Source organism: Pongo abelii, chromosome X (assembly GCF_028885655.2).
Source record: "Pongo abelii isolate AG06213 chromosome X, NHGRI_mPonAbe1-v2.0_pri, whole genome shotgun sequence".
NCBI lineage: Eukaryota > Metazoa > Chordata > Mammalia > Primates > Hominidae > Pongo > Pongo abelii.
In genome coordinates, this window is record NC_072008.2 from 77,437,645 (window position 1) to 77,461,293 (window position 23,649).

General features: G+C 38.0%; 1 protein-coding gene across 1 annotated transcript in view; it reads right to left on the minus strand.

Annotated features, from left to right (window-relative positions):
- PHKA1 (phosphorylase kinase regulatory subunit alpha 1) overlaps positions 1 to 23,649 on the minus strand; it is a 129,029-nt gene that overhangs the window by 66,430 nt on the left and 38,950 nt on the right. Inside the window, exons 7-14 of the mRNA XM_002831804.5 lie at positions 22,499 to 22,597; positions 21,274 to 21,420; positions 12,765 to 12,818; positions 11,297 to 11,419; positions 9,219 to 9,314; positions 8,329 to 8,436; positions 6,164 to 6,242; positions 113 to 247 (exon numbers count right to left, since the gene is read on the minus strand). Coding sequence (XP_002831850.3) covers positions 113 to 247; positions 6,164 to 6,242; positions 8,329 to 8,436; positions 9,219 to 9,314; positions 11,297 to 11,419; positions 12,765 to 12,818; positions 21,274 to 21,420; positions 22,499 to 22,597 — 841 coding nt within the window. The remainder of the gene's footprint in view (positions 1 to 112; positions 248 to 6,163; positions 6,243 to 8,328; positions 8,437 to 9,218; positions 9,315 to 11,296; positions 11,420 to 12,764; positions 12,819 to 21,273; positions 21,421 to 22,498; positions 22,598 to 23,649) is intronic.

The following is a 23,649-nucleotide window of genomic DNA, read 5'->3' on the forward strand; positions in this document are numbered from 1 at the left end:
TTCTCAGATCCAGCTTAATAAAGCAATACACAATCATGAAGAAGAAAAAAGGATGGAAACCAGCCTGTATTGAATAATGCTTTGATTCTAGCAGGCTGGCCAATCTCCTTACCTAGGCTGGCATAAATGTGGCTGAGAATACGAGCTGGTTGTACTCTGATGGGATATACCTCAGCAATGGTCTCCACGTAAATTCCCTTGTCCTTCAAAATGGCCTTGATTTCTTCTGTTTCAGCTAGAATGGAGACTAGAGGAGACAAAGAAGATGAGGTCAACAGAAAATTTTATTTCAATAGCAACTTAACAGTCTCTCAAGTTATATAATTTCTTTTGAAGAGAAAAAAAGGAAATGGGAGGAAATGAACAGTTATTGAGGAACTTTGATAAAATAAGTATCATGCTAAATACTTAATATTATCTAAAAGGAAAAGGAAAAGATCTCAAGACTAGAGCATTAGATTTTGCTTTTTGGCTAAATACTTATGTGCTCCTAGAGAATACCACACTCTTTTAATATCTATGATTCCATGTTTAAATGGGGGAAAAATCCATCATGAGATTTGGTATAGCTTTGGTAAAAACTGATTCCCCGAGTTCTTTTGTATCAGTAAACCTAAGGTCAGAGCCAGGTATGTGGGGGTAATAAAGAACACCCTAATGACAAGAGTTGCCTATAGCTAGAGAATGATAGAAGGCATGGTGAATTGGGGATAACAATTCGAGTCATCAACATTTAGAAGGTATTATAGTTGAAATTGCATGTTTTTTAGGCGGCAGGTAGGGGGTGCTGGGGAGAGATGGGGGATGAAACTTCTCTAGATTCAGAGCCTGCCAAGCCTGGACAGCTCCCTTTTCTTCCTCTTATACTCATGTCACTGAAGTAGGAAGCTCAACTACAAGAGAGGAGGCTAGGCCAGCTTCCTGATTCTTCTTTTTACTTTCCCTATATGGAACAGACACCTGGCTGGGGGCCAGTAATCCAATTGAGGCTTTAGCTGTCTTGACACTAAGCACCAGTGGCAAATGTGCCCTCTACTCCTGCTCCTCTAGTGCTGGTAGATGTAATGGATTGTTCACAGGAAAAAGAATGCAGTGCTTGGTTCATTCTAGCTTACCATTATTTTCTACATTGAATTTTTGAAGCAAAGGCTTAGTTAACAAAGTGCTACTTTGCCTTCCTTTGCCATTATCCTTTGTGTATTTTTCTATCTTGGGAACCTCATGCTAATGGGCTGCTGTTGTCTGGGCCAGGATAGCAGGATATGTCGATCGCAGAGTCCCCTGGACATAACACCATCTTGATTACTTCTAAGTGAAAACATGAAAATAAAAGAGATTCTTCAGGGAAAAATGTGCAGAGGAAGAATGATAGGGGGCTGAGGACAGTCCAGGAAAAAAAATATGGCAATTCATTCATTCATTAGTAAACATTTATTAAGTACCTCAATGGATGAGGTGCTATGCTAGTCACTAGGGATATAGAAATGGATAAATTAGTCTTTCCCTCAAGGAGCTCACAGTGTAACAGAAGTGGCACACACATGGATTGTAAAATGACCTGCTAGGTAAATAGAGATAAGTGCACAAAACTTTATGAGACCATCCAGGAGTGACACCTAGGTAGTGTGGGGTTGGGAGGAGTAGTATCAGGAAAGGCTTCTGAAAAGTGTTGATGCCTAAACTGAGTTTGAAATAATGAATAAGTTAGCTAGGAGAAACAAGGGATTAGGAAGGATATAGCCATTCTAGGAAGAGGGTCCAGAATGAACGTATCAAGCACATAGATGAAAAACAGCATGGCTGCATGTATAGAGGGAGGTGGGAAGAACCACATACACTTCAATATTGCTGTAGCATAATATACCTTGCATAGTGGCAAGAGAAATGGATCTGGAAAGACAGACAGGGGTTAGAGCATCGTGAAGGGCATATGCATCACTTGAAGGATTTTGTATTTCATCTTTGGGCCATGCTTTCCAAACTGCTTTCTACTGAGCCTCAGGATTCTTCAGGGGAATTGGTTGTAAGAGTAGAGGGGACTGAAGGACAGTCAAGTGAACAATACTCTGGGACCCCAGGAGTACCTTCAACCCAAGCAACTCATTTTTTTGTTTTATAAAATATTTAGAAAATTCTTATTTAGTGCCTCTTATGTGCTAGGCACTGCCGTATGTTAAGGACATGATCCCTACATGGAAAAAATGAGACGGCTATAAAGTCCTGCTAGAGGCCTGAATAGAAGTTAACCTGCAACAGGATATGGTAAAGGTAAGGAAGAAATTGTTCCAGACAGAAGAAATAGCATGGGCAAAGGCTCAAGGGAACAGAAAACAAGGCAGAGCTAGGAATTATAAAAAGCCCTTTATAACAGGAACATGTAGTATAAAGGGGCAGTGATAAAAAATGAAGCTGGAGATGGGGTCAGGGGCTAGATCTAAAGGGCCTTGTAAGTCATATTAAGGAGACTACCAATGGGAAGCCCTTGTAGAGGTATAATCAGAGGAATACCATATTAATACCTGTACCTTAAAAATAGTACATTCAGATTGACAGAGAATAAACTGATAGACTGTAGTAAGACAGAGAGACCAGCTAAAAAGTTACTACAGGGCTGGGTGCTGTGGCTTAACGCCTGTAATCCCAGCACTTAGGGAGGCCGAGGTGGGTGGATCACCTGAAGTCAGGAGTTCAAGACCAGCCTGGCCAACATGGTGAAACCCCGTTTCTACTAAAAATAAAAAAAATCAGCCAGGTGTGGAGGTGCATGCCTGTAATCCAGCTACTCCGGAGGCTGAGGCAGGAGAATTGCTTGAACCCAGGAGGCAGAGGTTGCAGTGAGCTGAGATTGCGCCACTGCACTCCAGCCTAGGCGACAGAGTGACTCTATCTCCAAAAAAAAAAAAAAAAAAAGTTACTACAGTAATGCAAGGAAGAGATGTTGACTACCTCCATTAGGATCAAGATATTGGTACTGGAGAAAACTGGATGGATCTCAGAATTATTTAGGAAATAAAGCAGCCAGAACTTGTTAACTGTTGAATGTAGGATATGAGAGAGAGGAAGATATCAAGGATTCCCTAGGTATTTACTTGTGTAACTGGGAGGATGATGTGTCATTTAATGACACAGGCATATAGGAGGAAAAGCAGGTATGGGTGATGTAGTACTAGGAGGGTATAGTTGAATAATTTTAGACATGTTGAATAAATTTACAGGGCAAGTGAGACACCCAAGTGAGGCTACCTTAAAGGAAGCTGATACAGATTCAGGAGTCATTAGCATAGAAAGAGATGAGATGGGTCAAGGAGAATATATAGAGAAAAGGAGAAGTGGACTTAGAATATAACCTTGGAAAATGCCAACATAAAAGATATGGGCAAATGAAGACAAGCCGGGGGTAAAGTGGAGGAGTTCTTACATCATTGCTTGTATTTCCTCTATGGTATAGGAGGTGAGATCATCTTCTGAGAGTGAGGGAAGAAGTAAGAAGGTGGAAAGAGGGAAAAGGGAAAAGGGAAAAGGTTGGAATAGGAGGAGGCTGAGGAACAGAAAGAAATATTTATAGAAGCAAGAGCAGTGGGCTAAGGACAGAATTCTCAGAAATACCAATAGTTAGGGGGCAAAGAAGAAGAGGAAGACCAGAATGAGAAAGAAATGTGCTTAATCTAGGTTGAAGGAGATTCAAGAGAGTATGGCATCATAGAAGACATGGGATACAGATTAAATACTCTAGTAAGATACAGATTAAAAAGTACCTACCAAATTTGGCAATACAAAGGTCACTGGTAACTTAAGCAAGACCATTTTCATAGTAGTAAGCCAGACTATAAAATACTGCAGAATAAAGGGAAGATAAAAAAGTGGAAGTTTGGATGAGAAAGAAAGAAGCTATATAGTGTAACGAGAGGGAGATGAACATGTCAGTAGACTAAACAAAATAGAACCAATAGAATGGGAGAGTTTGAGGATTCCAGGAAAGAGTAAGTTTCTAGAGAAGGCTGGGGAGGAAGATAATGATCCAACATCAGAAGGAAGACTTGTCCTTGAATAGGAGAAGAAACCCTTTTTCTGAGATTGCAGAAAATGAGGCAAGGATAGGTAAGACTGTAGGGGTGGGGAGGGTTGAGACACTGACAAAGATCAGAATATTATCAGGCATGAAGCAGCAGGCCAAGAATTAGGCTGAAAAAAAGAGGTGGGGATTGAAAGCAGAGAAGGTGTGGAATAGTGGTTGAGAAGTATGAAAATGATGACTAATAAGAACAAGGATGAACAGGAGGCACTGTAAACCTAGCTGAGTTTGAGACCATGATTTCCAGTGCCACCACTCTGCTCATTTGTGTCTTTTTTTTTCCCCAATAGCTTTTTAGCAGGCCAGGTATAGGATCAGAAAATGCAGACTGTAACACTGACCTGGGGTTGTGATTTTTCGAGTGGGTGTAATAGAAAGTATGGTGCATTGGTGACTGGGAGATTTAGATGAACGACCATGAGGTAGAGAAGGGTAAACTAGGGGAAAATAGAAACAAGGGTAATGGGAAGAAAAAGAAAGTTGAAATAATGTTATGACTATGATCACAGAGTAGAATATTGGAATTTCAGATATCTGAAGTGAAAGAGACTTAAAGTTTCATCCTTTGAGTGGATGGCTAAAAGTATAGGTAGAAGGAAAGGTCACTAGAGTTATGGATATCCAGAACTTTGAGACTGAAGTGTTAGACTGCACTGACGTCAATGCTAAAATCTAGTTCTATGGCAGGATTTGGAGAGGAAGAGGAAGGCTGTAGCCAAGCCTCAAAGTCTTCAAAGAATGAATTAGAGCAACCAGGAGATCAACATGGACAGGTGGAATAAACCTCAAAGGAGAACAAGATCTCTCATGGGAAGGGAAGAGTAATGACTTTTATATAATGTTTGCTATATACACTGATAAGCAAGAACTACCTGTATGACCACATGGGATGCCAAGTATAAGAAAATTTAGAAAACACACGAGATTATTTTCCATAAGAACCAACCCCAAAGTCAAGTGATTGGAGACATCTCAAAGGAGTTTCACAACACCACACTGGATTGTGATGTTAGAGAGTAAAAAATTACCTCAAGTCTTCTACCCTAAGAGACTAGAATAATGGTGATATCATTGAGAGAAATAAGGAAGGTAGAACAATTTGCATTTCTTAGGAGAGGAAAAGGATGGGATGGAGACAAAAGAGGTCAGTTTTGTGTTTGAAGTGTAAATGGCACAGAAGTTTTATAGATATTGGGACTAGAATTCTTTACATGTTTATAGAACCCAGCCTAGAGTTCTGCAGAAAGTAGATGTCCCAAATTTAAGTAAATTGTTAGGAAGAAAAACAAAAGTTTGGAGTATTCTCCAAAGAGGTAATAGTTGGGGCCATGGAAGCAAATTTACTATGAAGGAGGCAGGCTTAGCTAACTAATACAGAGTGTAAATACAGAAAGACAAGAATATAAGACTAAGTGCAGCCAGGCGCAGTGGCTCACGCCTGTAATCCCAGCACTTTGGGAGGCCGAGACGGGCAGATCACGAGGTCAGGAGTTCAAGCCCAGCCTGACCAACATGGTGAAACCCTGTCTCTACTAAAAATATAAAAATTGGCTAGGCGTGGTGGTGCACGACTGTGAGCCCAGATACTCAGGAGGCTGAGGCAGGAGAATTGCTTGAACCCAGGAGGTGGAGGTTGCAGTGAGCCAAGATTGTGCCATTGCACTCCAGCCTGGGTGATAGAAAAAGACTCCGTCTCAAAAAAAAAAAAAAAATACTAAGTGCAGAACCATTAGAAGGATATATAAAGAAAGAAGTACAGTAGAAATAGCACAGAAGGAGTGGTCAGAGAAAAAGCAGAGATAACCAGGAGGCTAAAATGTTATGACAATGAAAAGAAAATAATTTCCAGATATAAGGAGTGGTTAAGGGTGTCAAATAATATTTTGGAGTCATCTGACATAGAACATCATTCGTTTATTATTAAGATAACCAGCATTTTGAAACCAAACCAAACCAAGTTCATTGTATACTTTTTGAAGCCTAATAAAGTGCAAGATATAGAATAAAGTCATAATTTACTAGCCTAAAGATCTCTGCCCATAACCAGACCTTTAATATAAAGTTTCTTCCACTGGAAATAAGAATACATACCTTGAACCACAACATCTGGCTTTGGTACAGTAGAAAATCTGCGATTCAGGGGATCAATTTCTCCAGGGGCTAAAAATCCCTAAAGAAAAACCATAAAAAGACAGATTATTAAGTCTCAAAAGAGAAACTAATATTTGAGGGAAAACAACATCCCTATGCCCATAACCTTGCACCATAATATTCAAGAGACAGGTGTAGAAAGGAAACAAATGCCTTCACTGTATGAAAATGTTTGAACTCCCAAATTCACACCAAAATTCATTTTATCCAGAGTTAATTTCTATTGGTTGCCACAAATTCTTTTTTAGGTAGGGTATAAATATGTAGGGTATAATTTGTTTTTTTTTTTTTTGAGACAGGGTCTTTCTCTGTCACCCAAGCTGGAGTGCAGTGGTGCAATCATGGCTCACTGCAGCTTCAACATCCTGGGCTCAAGTAATCCTCCCACCTCAGCCTCCCAAGTAGCTAGGACCACAGGCGTGTGCCACCACGCCTGGCTAATTAGTTTATTCATGGAGACAAGGTCTCACTTATGTTGCCCAGGCTGGTCTCAAACTCCTGGACTCAAGCAATCCTCCCGCTTTGGCCTCCCAAAGTGGTGGGATTATAAGCATGAGCCACTGCACCCAGCTGGGTATAAATTATAAATAAACAAAGTTTTCTGGTTATTCCTCTATCTTCTCTGGATATACATATGATTAGATGATTAGATCACAGCGCTTACCAGTAATTTAAGCCATTAGTCCTGCTGTATTCTCATTTGTTCATGTATCTACTATGCCTTCTGCACATCAGAAATCTTTTGACTTGAGTTTCTGCCCTTTATGAAATGGGATGAACTCACCTATTTTTTCCTTAAGAATACAAATCACTGGCTGGGCGCGGTGGCTCACGCCTGTAATCCCAGAACTTTGGGAGGCTGAGGAGGGCGGATCAGCTGAGGTTGGGCTTTCGAGACCAGCCTGACCAACATGGAGAAACCCCATCTCTACTAAAAATACAAAATTAGCTGGGCATGGTGGTGCATGCCTGTAATCCTAGCTACTTGGGAGGCCAAGGCAGGAGAATCATTTGAACTCGGGAGGAGGAGGTTGTGGTGAGCCGAGATCGTGCCATTGCGCTCCAGCCTGGGCAAAAAGAGTGAAACTCCGTCTCAAAAAGTAAAATAAAATAAAATAAAATTTAAAAAAAAGAAAAAAAAAGAATACCAATCACTGTGGTATTCTTTTTATCGATGCATTTACTTTATTTTAATTGAATGAGAAAGTCACCAGGTAAGGATTATTTAAACAAACCATTCTGCCCACTTTTGCTGGATTCATTTAGTAATGTCGACTAAGAGTAATCAAACAGCCATGGCCACAGCCACACAAGGAAAATGAACAAAACAGCTGCAAAAATCAGTTGTTATACATAAACAGTTCAAAGAGTCTGACTCAGATAGGATAGTTAAGTCCCACTCTTGATCCTCTAGGAGCCTGGGTTATATCTTATCAAAATAACATAGAGTGGGGAAGTAGACTTGCCAGATGATATGAAAAACTTCTGAGAAACAGAATGCCTCTGTGCAGGCTCAAAATGTCACAAAGAAGGTGGACACAAAGTCAGAAACTCCCAACTGCCTCATTAAGGGCAATCTCAACAGAATCTGATACAAGGAACATTTAGAGAGCCCCTTAACAAAATACAAACAAACATAAAAACCCAAGCAAAGAAAAAAAAGCCATGATGTTCCTAGTCACTTATCATGGCACCTAAAAATACCAGTTAATTTAGTTAAAGAATGAAACACTATGTTGCTTGGAAGCATTAGCACTTAATCCATTATCAGTAATTAACTAGCTAAGCACAAATGCATATGTTAGTCACCAGGCAGGGCACTGAGGGAAGTTTTGAAAGGGATAGATCTGGGGCCTGAGCAGCTCCAAATACAGTGCCAAAGTAGGGAGCCCCGGGCAGCATGAGGGACATGGTTGCCAGGCAGCAAGAGCTTTTTGTGAGGGTTGGCCATGCTCCCTACTCCGAAGACCTGGAGGAAAACTATAATTAAGGCAAAGTGCAAAAGGCAGAAGACATCCTTCAGATTTAATGAGCTACTTAAAAATCTGATTATTATGGTGAGTTAAGGCAGAAAGAAGTGGGACAGCCTTGAAGATTCCTCTTACCTCTGCCATCAAGCTTCCTAAAATGTACAGAGACTGACCCCACATGTGAGGCAATTTCCCCATGGGGACTCGGTCCACAGTGTGAGGATTCTGATATTCTTCATCCACCTAAAAGAAAAGATGAAGAGGCCAGATGAGGAATAATAGAAGGTTTACGATACTGGATAATAAAAAGGCGGACTGGATTGTAATTTATACCCTATATAGCTACATACGCAATGCACTGAAAAGTGAAGCACTATCACTATAATCTAGGGCAGTGCTCCCCAACTGTGATGTGCATACAGATCACCTGAGGATCTTGTTAAAATGCAGAGTCTGATTGAGTGGGTATGAGGTAGGGCCCGAAATCTATTTCTAACAAGCTCTCAGGTGGTGCTGCTGATGTTGCTGGGAGCTTATTCTACTCATTCCCACCGGAATGGAAGACTATTCTCTTCCATGTCTAATGCTCTTCTGCAGTGGAGAAGAGGAACAATGTTACACCCGACTGGCATTTTGGGGAAATGACAGTCTGAAAACAAGACATATTCATTTTCCAAGACTGATCTATTAAAACAATCCGGGATTACTGGCCTAAAAATAGAGAATACCAAATCTTGAGAGTCCACACAGAACATCATCCTAGTTTTTCCTAGTGATCTCTACATCATCCTCAAGATTAAGGTTTGGTCTTGTCCTTGTCTCACTGCGCAACAGTACCATCATTGAGATTGCTTTAATATTTTATTTTTGAAGGAATAAAATCATACTTATGTTGTCCTGTACCTAAAGAAAAGCTTTCAGAACAACAAAATAAGATTAAAATTATTTGACTCAAATGAGGTAGTCTGATCAAGGTACTGCTCCTCTTCTCTATCAGCTACATGTTATGGCACTGTCTGACTCACCCTGTCAGGAGGAACACTGTACAGCTCTGGCAGAAGTGGGACTCCATTTTTGCCCTTGATGAGGACTGCTTCAAGAGCCTCTCTATATTCTTGAACCTGCAGATAAAAGAAAGGCAGGAAAAAAAGACTTATAGAGAGTCCCTTTGGGGACCCAGGAGAAGGTTGCAGCCAAAGAAGGTCCTATTGCAAAGGAGCTTATTCACCCAGTAAAATAGAAAGGAAAGGGTATTTACTAAATGCTCGTTATAGGCCAAGTATTATGCTAGGAGTTTTGCATACTTTAATGCATTTAACTTTAAAAACTATCCTAGGAGCTATGTGTAATTAAGGCCTTTTTACGGGAAATTGTCTCAAAGAGGTTGTAAATTTGTGGAAGATCAGAGCAAGTACACAGTTGAGTCCAGGGTGTAGCCATTGCAGTCTGCTTCCAAAGGCCTGTCTTGTTCCACTATGTATATCTTAAGTATAGCTTCTAGATTTGAGGATGTATTGTCTTAAAACTGCATTTCTACCTGCCAAATTAGGTTCTCTTATGGTCAAGTTTATGTTCTGTGCTTAACCATTTGCTAAAGCTTAGCAATACATAAAATGTAGAAAAAAACAAAACAAAACAAAAAAAACCAAAACTGTAATTTATGATGAAAAAAAAATACAGTCAGTTCTGCTATAACACTTTCTTTGTAAACAAATTTGTTCCAATGCTTCTGATATATTAGGGAAAAATTTGAGTATAACATGAATTTCATGTTTAGTTATGCACAATTTCATACTGAGAATGTACTCAGCTGAACCGGGCCATGTAAGAATACACAAAACACACATGCATACATCTCAGGAGAACAATGAACTGTAACTATTTACATCTGTTGTTACTACTTTCTGTCCAATTTCAGATAACACTCCTTTCACCACTACTGAACTTACAAGCTGCAATCCTCTGATGGCCACTCTGGATATGCAGCCACATGCCTTGCCTTCTCTTCAGTTTTCTACCTCTTTCCTCTCAACCTTTTAAAAAAATTTTCCTCTCTGTTTTATGCTCTTTTTCTCTGTTTTCTCTCACCTTTTTAATCCCTCTTTTGTTCTCTTCTTCTTGCACATTCTATAGTGGGCATGAGAGCCAGGTGGGTGAGCTGGTGAGAACTTGGGTACACACTTGCACAAGCAAACTTTGGGTCTTTTTAAAAGTGAAAGTACCGTAACTATTGTGATATTTATGTATTTAACTATTTACCATGTATAAAGCCATGATACTATTATTTTTATTAGGTTCCTATCATTTTGTATGTGTTACATTTTATGTGCTGCACTCCTTACCCCATTTTCTCATAAGCCCAGTAGTTTTTATTTCTTAAATATGCATAACATGGTGATTTTTAAAGAATGCATATGGCCTGGGTGTGGTGGCTCATGCCTGTAATCCCAGCACTTTGAGAGGCTGAGGCAGGAGGGATAGGTTGAGCCCAGGAGTTTGAGACCAGCCTGGGCAACACAGCGAGGCCCGTCTCTACAAAAAACAAACAAAAATAGCTGAATGTGGTGGCATGTGCCTATAGTCCCAGTGACTCAGGGGGCTGAGGTGGGAGGACTGCTTGAGCCCAGGAGATCGAAGCTGCAGTAAGCCATAATCACGCCACTGCACTACAGTCTGGGCAACAGAGTGAGAGACCCTGTCTTAAAAACAACAACAAAAAAAGATTGCACATGTATCATTATAGCAGAACTGACTGTACGTTGCATTTATAATATGTCTTTATCTGTGAAATTCAAATACTTTTAGGAATATATTCTTTAATGAATGGGGAAAAACTATTTTCATTATGTACAGAGAAACTGAAGAAGTCAATGATAATAGTTGGGCACTCAATGATCAGGAGTGAAACCAAAATTTTTTTAAAAAGAAGAAAAAAATAATCCAGGTCTTTTTACTCTCAGTGCCCTCAGCTAGTAGCCTGTAGGGAAAAACTGTCTCTCCCCTATTAGGAAGACTTCCATCTGGACACAGGGTTGGTATACTATTAGCTGTAAGAAGATATAACAAAAACATTCTGCTGAAAGCTCTTTCCCCAGCTTATTACCTGTTCTGCATTGCCACTGAAGACCCCATCAAGAATAAGGTATGTCCAGAACAATGGCCATTCACACTCAATGTTTTCAAATAGCTTTAGCTCAGCTGGTTCATAGTACAGACGATTGGGATCCTAGTAAAAACACAATAAAGTCTGTCATCACTCAGAGGTTAGATATACATCTTTAGTTCAGAAGTATTATAATACAGGCTTTCATTACTGATTGTTTTAGAGAAGGTGTTCAGGAAGGCAGAGCATGTGCCTACTAACTTCCCTTAGCAAGTACTCTATGATGCGACTTCTAACTAGCGGAATTGGGATAGCAATGATATCACAAGAGGGTGTATGAAGAAATAAGATTGGTTTGCAATAAAGTTCAGTTTGGTTTTATATTTGTTAAGTTTTTTGTAGTAATAGGACATACAAATAGAAATGTTTAGAAGGGCAACTAGAGATGAGGGTTTGGGAATCATTTTCATAGAGGTGACATATGAAGTACAAGTTACAGATGAGCTTTGTGAAATAGCACTAAATGAAATGAGCAAACTGCTCAAGAATGGAATCTTGGTAAACCCTCAGAGTGGGGCAAGGGAATAACAGAAAGAGAAGAATCAGGATAGTGTAGTGGGAAAATTAAAATAGGAAAAGAATTTCAAGAGAATTTAGGGCTAGGTAAAAAGTGAGGTACTATAGAGAAGTCAAGGAGAATAAGGATTCAGAAAAGGCTATTGGATTGGTCATTTAAGAGCTTATGATGATGTTTCAGAACATATAATTTTAGTACACTGATAGGGGAAGAAGTCAAATTCAAGGCTAAAAAATAAAGTGGAAGAGAGGAAGTAGACCAGAAGAGTTTGAGCTCGATGATTTAAAAAGATCCATAATGTCTCTCAACCATCAAATCTAAGCTTTAAACAATGTTTCCATTACCAGTGAAAGTGCTTCATATTGACTGTTCAATCCCTTTAATAATACTGAATTTTTCTCATTGATATTTCCAAGGTGAACTTTTGACTAGTTCAATAAAAGGAACTTAACTTTTCAAAATCAAGTACTGTTTAGAACTAACCAACTACAAGAGGTGGAATGTGGGGCCAGAAAGATCTACTGATGGAAAGATTTTTCCCTTTGTAATTGTTAAATATTTTGGAAGAGATACTTTGAGACAATGCAAATACTATTTCTGCGTAAGCTTCCATCCACTGATTTTACCATGTATCAGTAGTTCTTTCCTGAAACTAACCAATGCAAGAGGTGGAAGGACTACACCTTCCTCTATTTTACTTAATCCAGAAAAGCCTACAAACAGAACCTGGCAGCTAAGCCAAGTTCAAGAAATATAGCAAACATCAGTTATTATTATCCTACTTAGTGATCTCTATAAGTACCATCAGTGAGGTAAATATTTTCTCTGAATGAGGCTGCAGGTAGAAGTGGCCATTCTACCTTGGATTCATTTTGGAGAAAATAAACCTACCTCTTTAGGAGTTTTATATCCATCTCGTAGAAAGCGACAGCAACCATAACGACCCTGGGAATGCAAAGAAAAAAGGTCAGCAGCTTGTACACTGGTACAGCCATGTAATTAATCAGAAATACATCCTTGCAACATCTATATGTACCACCAACCTATCACCAATAAAGGCATAATGCTTAAAACCAAAAAACCTATAATAATATAATAATGCTTAAAACCAAAAAATCAATCCAGCAGCAGAAACAGATTTCAGCAATGTGATTTCAAGTGAAGGCAAAGTGACAGGCTCTTCACTAAAGCAGTGTTCCTAACAGTATCCTCTCTATGGCTATCCACCTAGGGTAAGTCTGTGACAGCCTAATTACTAATCTATGTGGTCCTGTTCATAAGACACATACAGCTCATAAGTCATAAGACTCCATAAGCTTTTTAAAAAAACACAGATTTTTTAAATTTTGAGATAATTTTAGATTTACAGAAGAGTTGAAAAAACAGTACAGAGAATCCCAGTATTCCTATCAACCACCATTCCGTTATATTCACATCTTATATAACCACAGAAATTTGCCAAAACTAAAAAATTGACCTTGGTGGCTGGGTGTAGTGGCTCATGCCTGTAACCCCAGCACTTTGGGAGGCTGAGGCGGGAGGCACCTGAGGTCAGGAGTTCGAGACCAGCCTGGCCAATGTGGTGAAACCTTGTCTTTACAAAAAAATACAAAAATTAGCCAGGCGTGGTGGCATGTGACTTTAGTCCCAGTTATTCAAGAGGCTGAGGTGGGAGAATCGCTTGAACCTGGGAGACAGAGGTTGCAGTGAGCCGAGATCGTGCCACCGCACTCCAGCCTGGGTGACAAAGTGAGACTTTGTTTCAAAAAAAAAAAAAAACTTTGGTACAATACTGTCAACCAAAGCACATAACTTATTTGGATTTCATCAGTTGTCCTTTTTTCTGTTCTAGGACCCAATTCAGGATCCCATATTGCATTCATTCATCATGTCTCCTTAGTGTCCTCAAATCTATGACAGTTCCTCAGTCCTTCCTTGTTTTTAATGACCTTGACACTTTTGAAGAGTGTTCATCAGTTATTTTGTAGAATGTCCCTCGATTTGGTTTTGTTTGATGTTTTCTCATGATCAGATTATGGTTATGCATATTGGGAAGGATACCACAGAGGTGATGTGCCTTTCTCAGTGCATTTTATGAGAGAGCACATGATGTCAATGTGTCCTATTACTGGTGATGTTAACCCTGATCACTTGGTTAAAGTGGTGTCTGCTGAATTTCTCCACTGTAATTTTCCATTTGTAACTATTAAATATTTTGGGGGAGATACTGTGAGACTATTCGAATATCCTCTTTATGCTTAAGCTTTTGTCTACTGGTTTTAGCGTCCATCAGTAGATTTCTCCTGAAATAATGGTTATTCTCGTGTTTGTCTAATGGCAATTTTGTATTTCCTTTATTCCTTTAGCATTTATTAACTGACATTCTACTATTAGGGAGATTTGTCTTCTTTCCTATTTATTCATTTTTCAGTTATTTATTTATATCAGTATGGACTTATGGATATTTCATTTATTCTCTGGGTTATAATCCAATACTATGATAGTTATTTTGTTGTTCAAGTTTTTTCTGCTTTGGCCATTAGAAGCACTTTTCAGTTGGTTCCTGTGTTCCTTTGACATGTTCCATACTTTTCTGAGTACCTCTTTATTTTCTAGAACCATATGATACTCCAGGCTCCTCTTGTATCCTCCCTGCCCCAGTCAAATCAACCACTTCTCCAAGGAGCCCTGAGTCCTTTCATTGAGAATGACATTTAGAAACCAACATTTGGACACTAGGTGTACTCATTGCCTCTGGGCCCTCTCAGTGGACAAAGTTAGGAAACACATATAGGAAGACACACATCCCTATATTAAACACACACAGACACACAAACACACACACATACTTCATACTGATACTACCTTCTCCAATCCAACATCACAAGGTTCATTCTAGGCTTTTCCCATTCCCTATGTGTAACAGTGAGAAACCTAGGTCTCATTACCCACTATATCTACTACATATTTACTTATTTGGTCAACCTTACTGTACAGATAAAGTAGTTTCAGAATTGCCAACCAGTACCCCTTTGAGAAACAAATTTATCAACTAGAGCAGGGGTTGGCAAACTTTTTCATAGAGGACCAGGTAGTGAATATTTTAGATTGTGCAGACCATACAGCATCTGTTGCAATTACTCAGATCTGCTGTTGTACCTTGAAAGCAGCCATGGACAATATGTAAATACACCATGGTTGTGTTCCAATAAAACTCTATTTATAACAACAGATGGCCAGCCCACAGGCTGTAATTTGCTAACCCCTGAACTAGAGTACAGTGTGTGTATACAGTTATTTTTGTCTCTAGGTTAGGCTTGCAGTATCTAGTCAAAACACTGTTTTCCAAGACTTAGGTCAGCTCCTTTCTTTTCTATACCCTTTAGTGTGGTTACCTGATTCATTTGTAATGTAATTAGACTCATTTTTCAGTCTGAATTCCATCTTTCTTGACACACCCTGGTTGATTCTTTAAATTTACTTCTTGTGGCATACAATTCCTTGCCTTTGACAAACATATAGTCATGTGTCCACCAGCATAAGTCCATAGAGAACCATTCCATCACCCTCAAAATTCTCTAGTGCTATATCTTTATAGACAATCTGTCCTCCCAACTTCTGGCAACTACTGATCTGTTTTCCTCCCTATAGTTTTGCCTTTTCCAGAGTGTCATGTAAATGGAATCATGTAGTATGTAGTCTTTGAGGTTTGGCTTTTTTTCACTTAGTAAAATGCATTTAAGAATCAACATAAGTGAAAATGCAGATGGCCAAAGTGATGAGAACAAGGAGGACTATACAATCCCAGATGAGTATAGAATTGGACCATATCAGCCCAATGTTCCTGTTGGTATAGACTATGTGATACCTAAAACAGGGCTTTATGGTAAGCTATGTTCACTCTTTTATACAAAAGAAGTTGCAAAGAATACTCATTGCAGCAGCCTTCCTCATTATGAGAAATTAAATAAATTTCTGAATAAATTGGCAGAAGAATGCAGACAGAAGAAGGCAACTTAAGATGTGCAAGAAGATTTAAGGATTTCAAAGAAAATAATGGTTCTTTGTGTTTAATATTAACCTTTGTTAAATACAATACTGACAGAAGAAAACTATTGTACTCTTGTTTTGGTGGAGAAATAATGTCTGTTCATGTGTTAAGTGTTATAGCAAAAAAATACATACGATTAATGAATAGTTGTTTTATAGAAGTAATTTGTAGAGAATTGACTTTGTAAGCTACTTAAGACAACTTGCACCACTAAGAAAAAAATGCAGAACCATTTGGGAAAATGAAATTTAGTAGTTCCAAGTTTCAAAGAAATGTCAATATTTGATTTCATTTAATAAAGAACAAAACCAATAGTATTTTTATTACTTTCATCTGAAACATTCCATGTTTTAATCTGAGCCTTGCAAACTTTTCATTTGGAGTTTGACCCTTTTTTGGTTGCATTTCATTTTTGGAGCACTTCATTAAAATGAGATTGGCAATTCAAATGCAGGTGCAGTTTTCTGTAAATGTCATGCTGTTGTTTAGGTAATAAGAAATATTCAGTAATTGGCATTAGATTTTGTATTTTTTTCCCTGAGTTCCTGGTAGATTTTGTATTCTAGTAGTCAATATATTTTCAGTGAAATGTAAAAATATTCCCATTCTCTTTGACCAGTACTAATTTTTGAGATTTTATTGCTTGTCACTTGAATCCTGTAATCGTCATACATCTCTGGTGTAAGCAACATTTGATTTTTGAAGTGTGTAGACCACCTCTTCATATTTTCAAGATGTAATTTTATATTTCTGCATCTTAAAAACAGTTTGGCCATAATCCTAGATACACGCTTCTAATTCATGTACCTGCACATGTGACGTTTGTGAACAGAAATTTGCATGTATAATCTGTGTTTACTTATAACTTTCTGGTTATATACTGCTTATATCTGTGGATTCAAGTTACTGAAGTGAATACCAATAATAATAAAAAAAAAAACCCTAGGCCATGTTCACTGGTTACACATGTTTGGAATGTACCGACAAAAAAAAAAAAAAAAATCAACATAGAGCACGATAGCTGACTAGAGGTGCCTGGTGCTTGTCTTCCCCACAAAAAAGGACCAGAACAACTAATAAACAACAAAAATTCAAGTGGAGTGTCTGAGGGAGAGCACTGTGGTGTAGCAAGTGACTGGCAGCAAGAACCCTGTGAAGTAGAAAAGCCCAGGATGGCAGCATAGAGAGGAGAGTGAGGCACCCTGGCTCTGCTGCCCCATCTCCCCTATTGGGCTTGGCTCAGAGACAGGAGGGACTTCCCCTTGCAGGGAAAAGGTAAGCAAAAGGCTCCCACCGTCCCTCATTGCCAGCCCAGACACCTGCAGTCCTTACTATAGGAGAATCCTACAGTCCTGCCAAGTGCTGAGCCCAGTTTGGGGAGCTGCCTAGAATTCACACAGCTGCATTACTCCAGAGTAAGAGTACATGTTGTCCACTTCCTATTTCTCATGACCAAAGCTGCTGCAGTACAGTGCCATCTTGAAACTGGAGCTACTGCAGGAGTGCAGTAGTTGGCCCCTCTACTCTGGGGGCCAGTAGCCATTGCGCCTCTCCAACCTTGACTCTTTGCCATCATTTCACCAACCCCACACAGGTGGCTGCAGTGCCATGACCTCAGCTGCTCGAAGCCTGGCCCCAGGAATGGCCATGACTCTGGTCCTGCATAGTAGAAAGCCAACCCTGGACCAGCCGAAACAAACAGCTTGATGGACCCATGTCCCTGGTCAGAGAAACAGCCCAGTGGCTCCACCCCTGGCAAGCCAGTTCCCAGGTCCCACACCCCCAGGCACAGAAATAGCCCAGCAGCCCTGCCCCTGGTTGGCAAACCAGCCCCTGAACCAGCTGACCTGCCATGTGCCTATGACCTTGGCTAGAAAAACAGTCTGGAAGCCCTTCTACTCATGCATGTCTACACCCCAGGCCCGGGAATCAGTCTGTTCAGGAGCCCACCCCCAGCAAATCTACCCACCACACTCACAAACTCCTGCAGCCTAGGCCATTGAGGTACTCACAAACGTCAATTATGTGGATTACAGCTCAAGAAACTGCACAGAGACGATAATAACTGTGTCCACCTAGAACCAAAGCCAGTGTATCCTACCTAAACCAACACCTTAGGACCCATCTCCAGAAAAGTCTTTCCCTATCAAAGCTGCTCCATAAATTGGAAGAGGTACCTGCTCCACCAGATGTGCATATATCAATTCAGGGACACAAGAAACATGAAAAGGCAAGGAAACATGACACATCCAAAGGGACATAATAATTATCTAGTAACAGACCTCAAAGAAAAGGAAATTTAAGAAATGCTATAAAAGAAACTCAAAATTATGATCTTAAGGAAACCCAGCAAGATATAAAAGAATAAAGATAGACAATAAAATCAGGAAAACAATTCATGTTCTGATGAGAAATTCAACAGAGATATTATTTAAAAAACAAATTTTAATGCAGAAGAATTCAATTAATGAAATAAAAAACACAATCGAGAGCTTCAACAGATGAGATCAAGCAGAAGAATTTCTGAACTTGGAGGCAGATCTTTTGAAATAAACCAGGCATACAAAAAAAAAAAAGAATAAAAAAGAATGAAACAAGCCTATAGGACTTACAGAACACCATAAAGCAAACAAATAATCACATTATGGAAGTTTTAGAAAGACAAGAGATGGGAAAATGTACAGAAAACCTATTTGATGAAATAATAGCTGAAAAATTCCCAATTCTTGGGAAAAATATGGATATCCAGATCCAGGAAACTCAAAGGTTCCCAAATAGATTCAACCCAAAAAATGTTCTCTCAAAGGTACATTGTAGTCAAAATGTCAAAAGTCAAAGACAAAGAGAAAATTTTAAAAACAGCAAGAGAAAAGCATAAAGTTACATATAAGGGAATCTTCATTAGACTACCAACAGATTTCTCAATAGTAATCTCACAGGCTGGAAGAGAATGAGATGATATATTCTAAGTGCTGGAAAAAAAGAAAAAAAAAAACCTGTCAGGCAAGAACACTATACCCAGAATTAGACCAGCCTTACAAGAAATGCCTAAGAGAGTTCTACAACTGGAAGTGAAAGTATGATAACTATCATCATGAAAACATGCAAAAGTATAAAACTCACTAGTACAGCACATACAGAAAGGAGAAAGAGAAGGAGAAAGGAATCAAGCCTTATCACTACAGAAAACCACCAAACTGTAAAGATAAACAATAAGAGAGGAAGAAAGGAACAAAGGATATATAAAACAACCAGAAAACAATTAACAAAATAACAGGAGAAAGTCCTCATCTATCAATAATAACCTTGAATGTAAATAGATTAAATTTCTCAATTTAGATGTAGATTGGCTGAATGGATAACAAGACTCACGTGATGCCTACAAGAAAGTCACTTCACCTGTAAAGACACAAATAGACTAAACTGGAAGGAATGGAAAAAGATGTTCCAGGCAAATACAAACCAAAAGCAAGCAGGAGTAGCTATACTTATATCAGATAAAATAGGCTTTAAGTTGAAAGTAAAAAGAGACAAAGAAGGTCATTATATAATAATAAAAGGATCAATTCAGCAAGAGGTTATAATTGTAAATATATATGCACCTAACATTGCAGCATCCAGATATAGAAACCAAATATTATTAGATCTAAAAGGAGAGTTAGACTCCAGTACAATAATAGTGGGAGACTTCAACATTCTACTCTTGGCATTAGATAGATCATTTATACAGAAAATCAACAAAGAAATACTAGATTTAAACTGCATTATAGACCAAATGGACCTAACAGACATTTGCAGGGCATTTCATCCAACAGGTACAGAAAACACATTAGCACACGGAACATTCTCCAGGATTGATCATATTTTAGTGATAAAACATGTCTCAACAAACTTTTAAAAATTGAAATCATTATCAATTATCTTTTCTGACTGCAATGAAAACTAGAAATCAGTAACAAGAGAAACTTTTGAAACTGTACAAATACTCAGAAATTAAACAACATGCTCCTCAATGACCAACGAGTCGATGAAGAAATTAAGAAAGAAATTTTAAAATTTCTTAAAATAAACGAAAATGGAAACATAACATCCCAAAACCTATAGGATACAGCAAAAGCAGTACTAAGAAGGTAGTTTATGGCAATAAATGCCTACATCAAAATAGTAGAAAGATTTGAAATTAACAACCTAATGATGTACCTCAAGGAATTAGAAAAGAACAAACAGAACCCAAAATTAATAGAAGGAAAGAAATAACAAAGACCAAACTAGAAATAAGTGAAATTAAGGCCAAAAAATACAAAAGATCAACAAAATGAAAAGTTTTTTAAATAAACAAAATTGGCAAACCATTAGCCAGACTAAGAATAAAAGACCCAAGTAAATAAAATAAGAAATAAAAAAGAGACATTATAACGATACCACAGAAATACAGATTATTAGAGACTATCATCAATAAGTATATGCCAAGAAATTGGAAACCCTAGAGAAAACAGATACATTTCTGGACACATACAACCTACCAAGATTGAACCAAGAAGAAATAGAAAACCTGAAAAGACGAATAATGAGTAACGGGACTGAATCAGTAATAAAATGTACTCCAATGAAGAAAAGTCCAGGAATGGATGGCTTTATTGCTGAGTTCTACCAAACTTTTTAAAGAGCTAAAACCAAACTACTCCAGTAAATTGAAGGGTAGGGAATTCTTCCAAACTCACTACAAGGCCAGAAGTACCCTGAAACCAAAACTGACGAGGACACAAGAACAACAAAAAACCCATGGGCCAATATCCCTGATGAACATAGTTGCAAAAATCCTCAACGAAATACTGTCAAAACAAATCCAACAGCACATCAAAAAGATTATACACCACGATTAAATCTGATCAAGTTGGTACCTTGTATCTTTTTATTGTTGAGCAGTATTCCACTGCATGAATATAGTGTAATTTGTTTATCCCTTCCTCTGTTGAAGGTTTTTTCCAGTTTTTGACAATTATGAATAAAGCTGCTGTAAACATTTGTGTGCAGATTTGTTCATGAGCATAAGTTTTCATTTCTGAAGCGTAGATTTCTAGGATGACATATAGTTGGGTTATAGGGCGGGTGTATGATTAAATTTATAAGAAACTGCCAAACTGTTTTCTAAAGTGGGTGTACCACCCTGCATTGCTACCAGGAATGGCTGTACAAGTTTTAACACTTTTAAAAGAAACTATAAACACAACTCAGAAAACTTAAAGGTTTCTTGAAATCACAGACACAGGTCATACTTAAGGCCCCCAAAGGCACAATTTATCCTTAAAGTCACAGCCTTAAAGAAAACAAAGGCACATAGGGACATACCTGAAGCTTGGTGATGATTTCCTGTTTTGTGAGCTCCACCAACTGGCTATCCTCTACTGCAAAGGCAGGGAAGGAAACCACTGAGAGTAGACTAGCATCAACCTCTTTTGATGTTGAAGCACGGGGCAATAGTGAATTTAGGATAGACTAAGAGAAAAGAAGTTAAGTTTATATAAAAGGATGTATTTCTTCTCCCTTTACCCCAATATCTTATCAACACACATGATATCACTTTTGAATATGTTTGACAAAATAGAAAAGAACATTCTTTATCTATTTTAAGTAGGTTAGTAAATACCTTAGCATTGTAAAACTAATAGCTTTAGTTTCGAAAGATTTATGTAGAAGAGGACCATTCACAAGAAAATCTAGACATTACTCAATAGTTAGAACTTAGAAAACCAGCAATTTCTGTAAATCATCCCTTGTCTTAATTCTGCTCTCAATACTTCCCTATCCTGATTCTTAACCAGTTATTCATGGATAAGGAATATTCTAACATCATTATACCACCCACAGTCCTGTTGCTCCATTAGCAACTACTTAAGAATAAAGTCAAGAGAAAACACAGCTGCTGAGAAGCAGGATAGGGAAGGCTCAGCTCCTCTACTTCTGACATATTTTTTTTCCTCTGGGAAATTTTGGGTTTTTAAAACTGGAGATGAGTTTATATTCAATAGGACCCTATGATATTTAATCAGGGTTTGAAGGAAAGGAGAAAATTCCTCATGCCAATGAGAAAAACCTTAATCTTTCAATATGGAGAGTAATCCTAAACAAAACTGAAAATACACATTTGCCACTTAAAGTCTAATCTCCAAATATCTAAGCCTAGAGCCAACCAGGGACAACAGAATGTTTCAGAAACACTAACAAGAATACTAAAAATCTATCATCTCTTGTTTTCTTTATATATTTAGAAAAGGAGATACTCAGAAAGAGAGACCATATCCCTCTGATATGATAGTGGTGGATAATTCCACATAGTATGGTGGGATCCCTTTATAACCTTTGGCTAGAGAACAGGACTATGATCTATTTTATAGCTCATGCTATATTTGGCTTATCTCAGTACAGTATGCTTGCTAAATATATTTTTGGTACATGGTAATTAATCAGATGATGCACTGTCTCTCATTCAGCTATCCTTAATCTAAAGCTTATGCTTAAATCTGAGTCTGGGCAAGAATAAAATTTGCTATTTCCATTTTCCATAATCTCTTACCTGGCAGTGTTGTACTTCATCAGCCAGGACATGGATAACTGATTGAGGCCCACCTTTCACACCAAACAGATCCAGTTCATCTAATGCTTCCAGGGCTGCCTGTGAGGAACAAGAAAGGGAAGGACAAGTTTAGCATTAGAAAGATATATATTTCTTCTCCCTATATCCCAGTATCTTATCAACACACATGATGTCACTTTTGAATATGTCTGACAGAATATATAATACAATAACATTATTTATTCCCAGGGCATTCTCAGTTTTTCTTTGTCTCCCATATTGTCTCAGAGAAACTTAAGAAGGAGTTTGTAGCACTATCAAGTTAAGCATCATACTTAACCATCATTGTACTCTCTCCTTCTATGAGTTCAACTTCTTTAGATTCCACATATAAATGAGATATTATGTTTTTTAAAATAGAATTTATTTATTAATTTCTTACTTTTCTAAATATATTTTTGATCATAAAAGTAAAACACACTCCTTATAGAATATTTTGAAAACACAGTAAAATACAGAGACGGCAAGAAAATCACCCAAAACAACCACTTTTAACATTTTTGACATGTTTTTTATTAGTTTTTTCTATGTCTATTTGTGTACAGTTGAGATCACATCTGGTATCCTACTTTTTACAATTAATAATATAGCATAAGTATTTTTCCATATTACAAACACTATTTTGACATACTATTATCTCATATGGCTATAATAAAGTATATTTAGCCATTTACCAATTGTTGGAAATTTAGGTCGCCTTTAATTTTGTGCTATTAGAAATAGAACTTTGATAAACATCTCTTGCCAAATTATAAATTCCTTGAGGTCAGGGATTATGCCTTCACTAATATCTAGCACAAACCATGGCATACAGTAGGCTCTCAATAATGGCTGTCAAGCTAATAAAATAACTCTTTGTATTCATTTTGAGTTATTTTGTAAGCATCAATTTCCTGAAGTAGAATCACTGAGTAAAAGAGTATGAATAATTTTTAAGACATAATGCTAAATTGCTTTTCTTGCAAGTTGTACCAACATAGCTATCACTAGCAGTATATGACAATACCTTCCTTAATGCAAACAATGTATTATCTTAACATTTTTTCCTAATGTGATAAAAAAAAAGGTATGTCTGTTGCATTCACATGCAT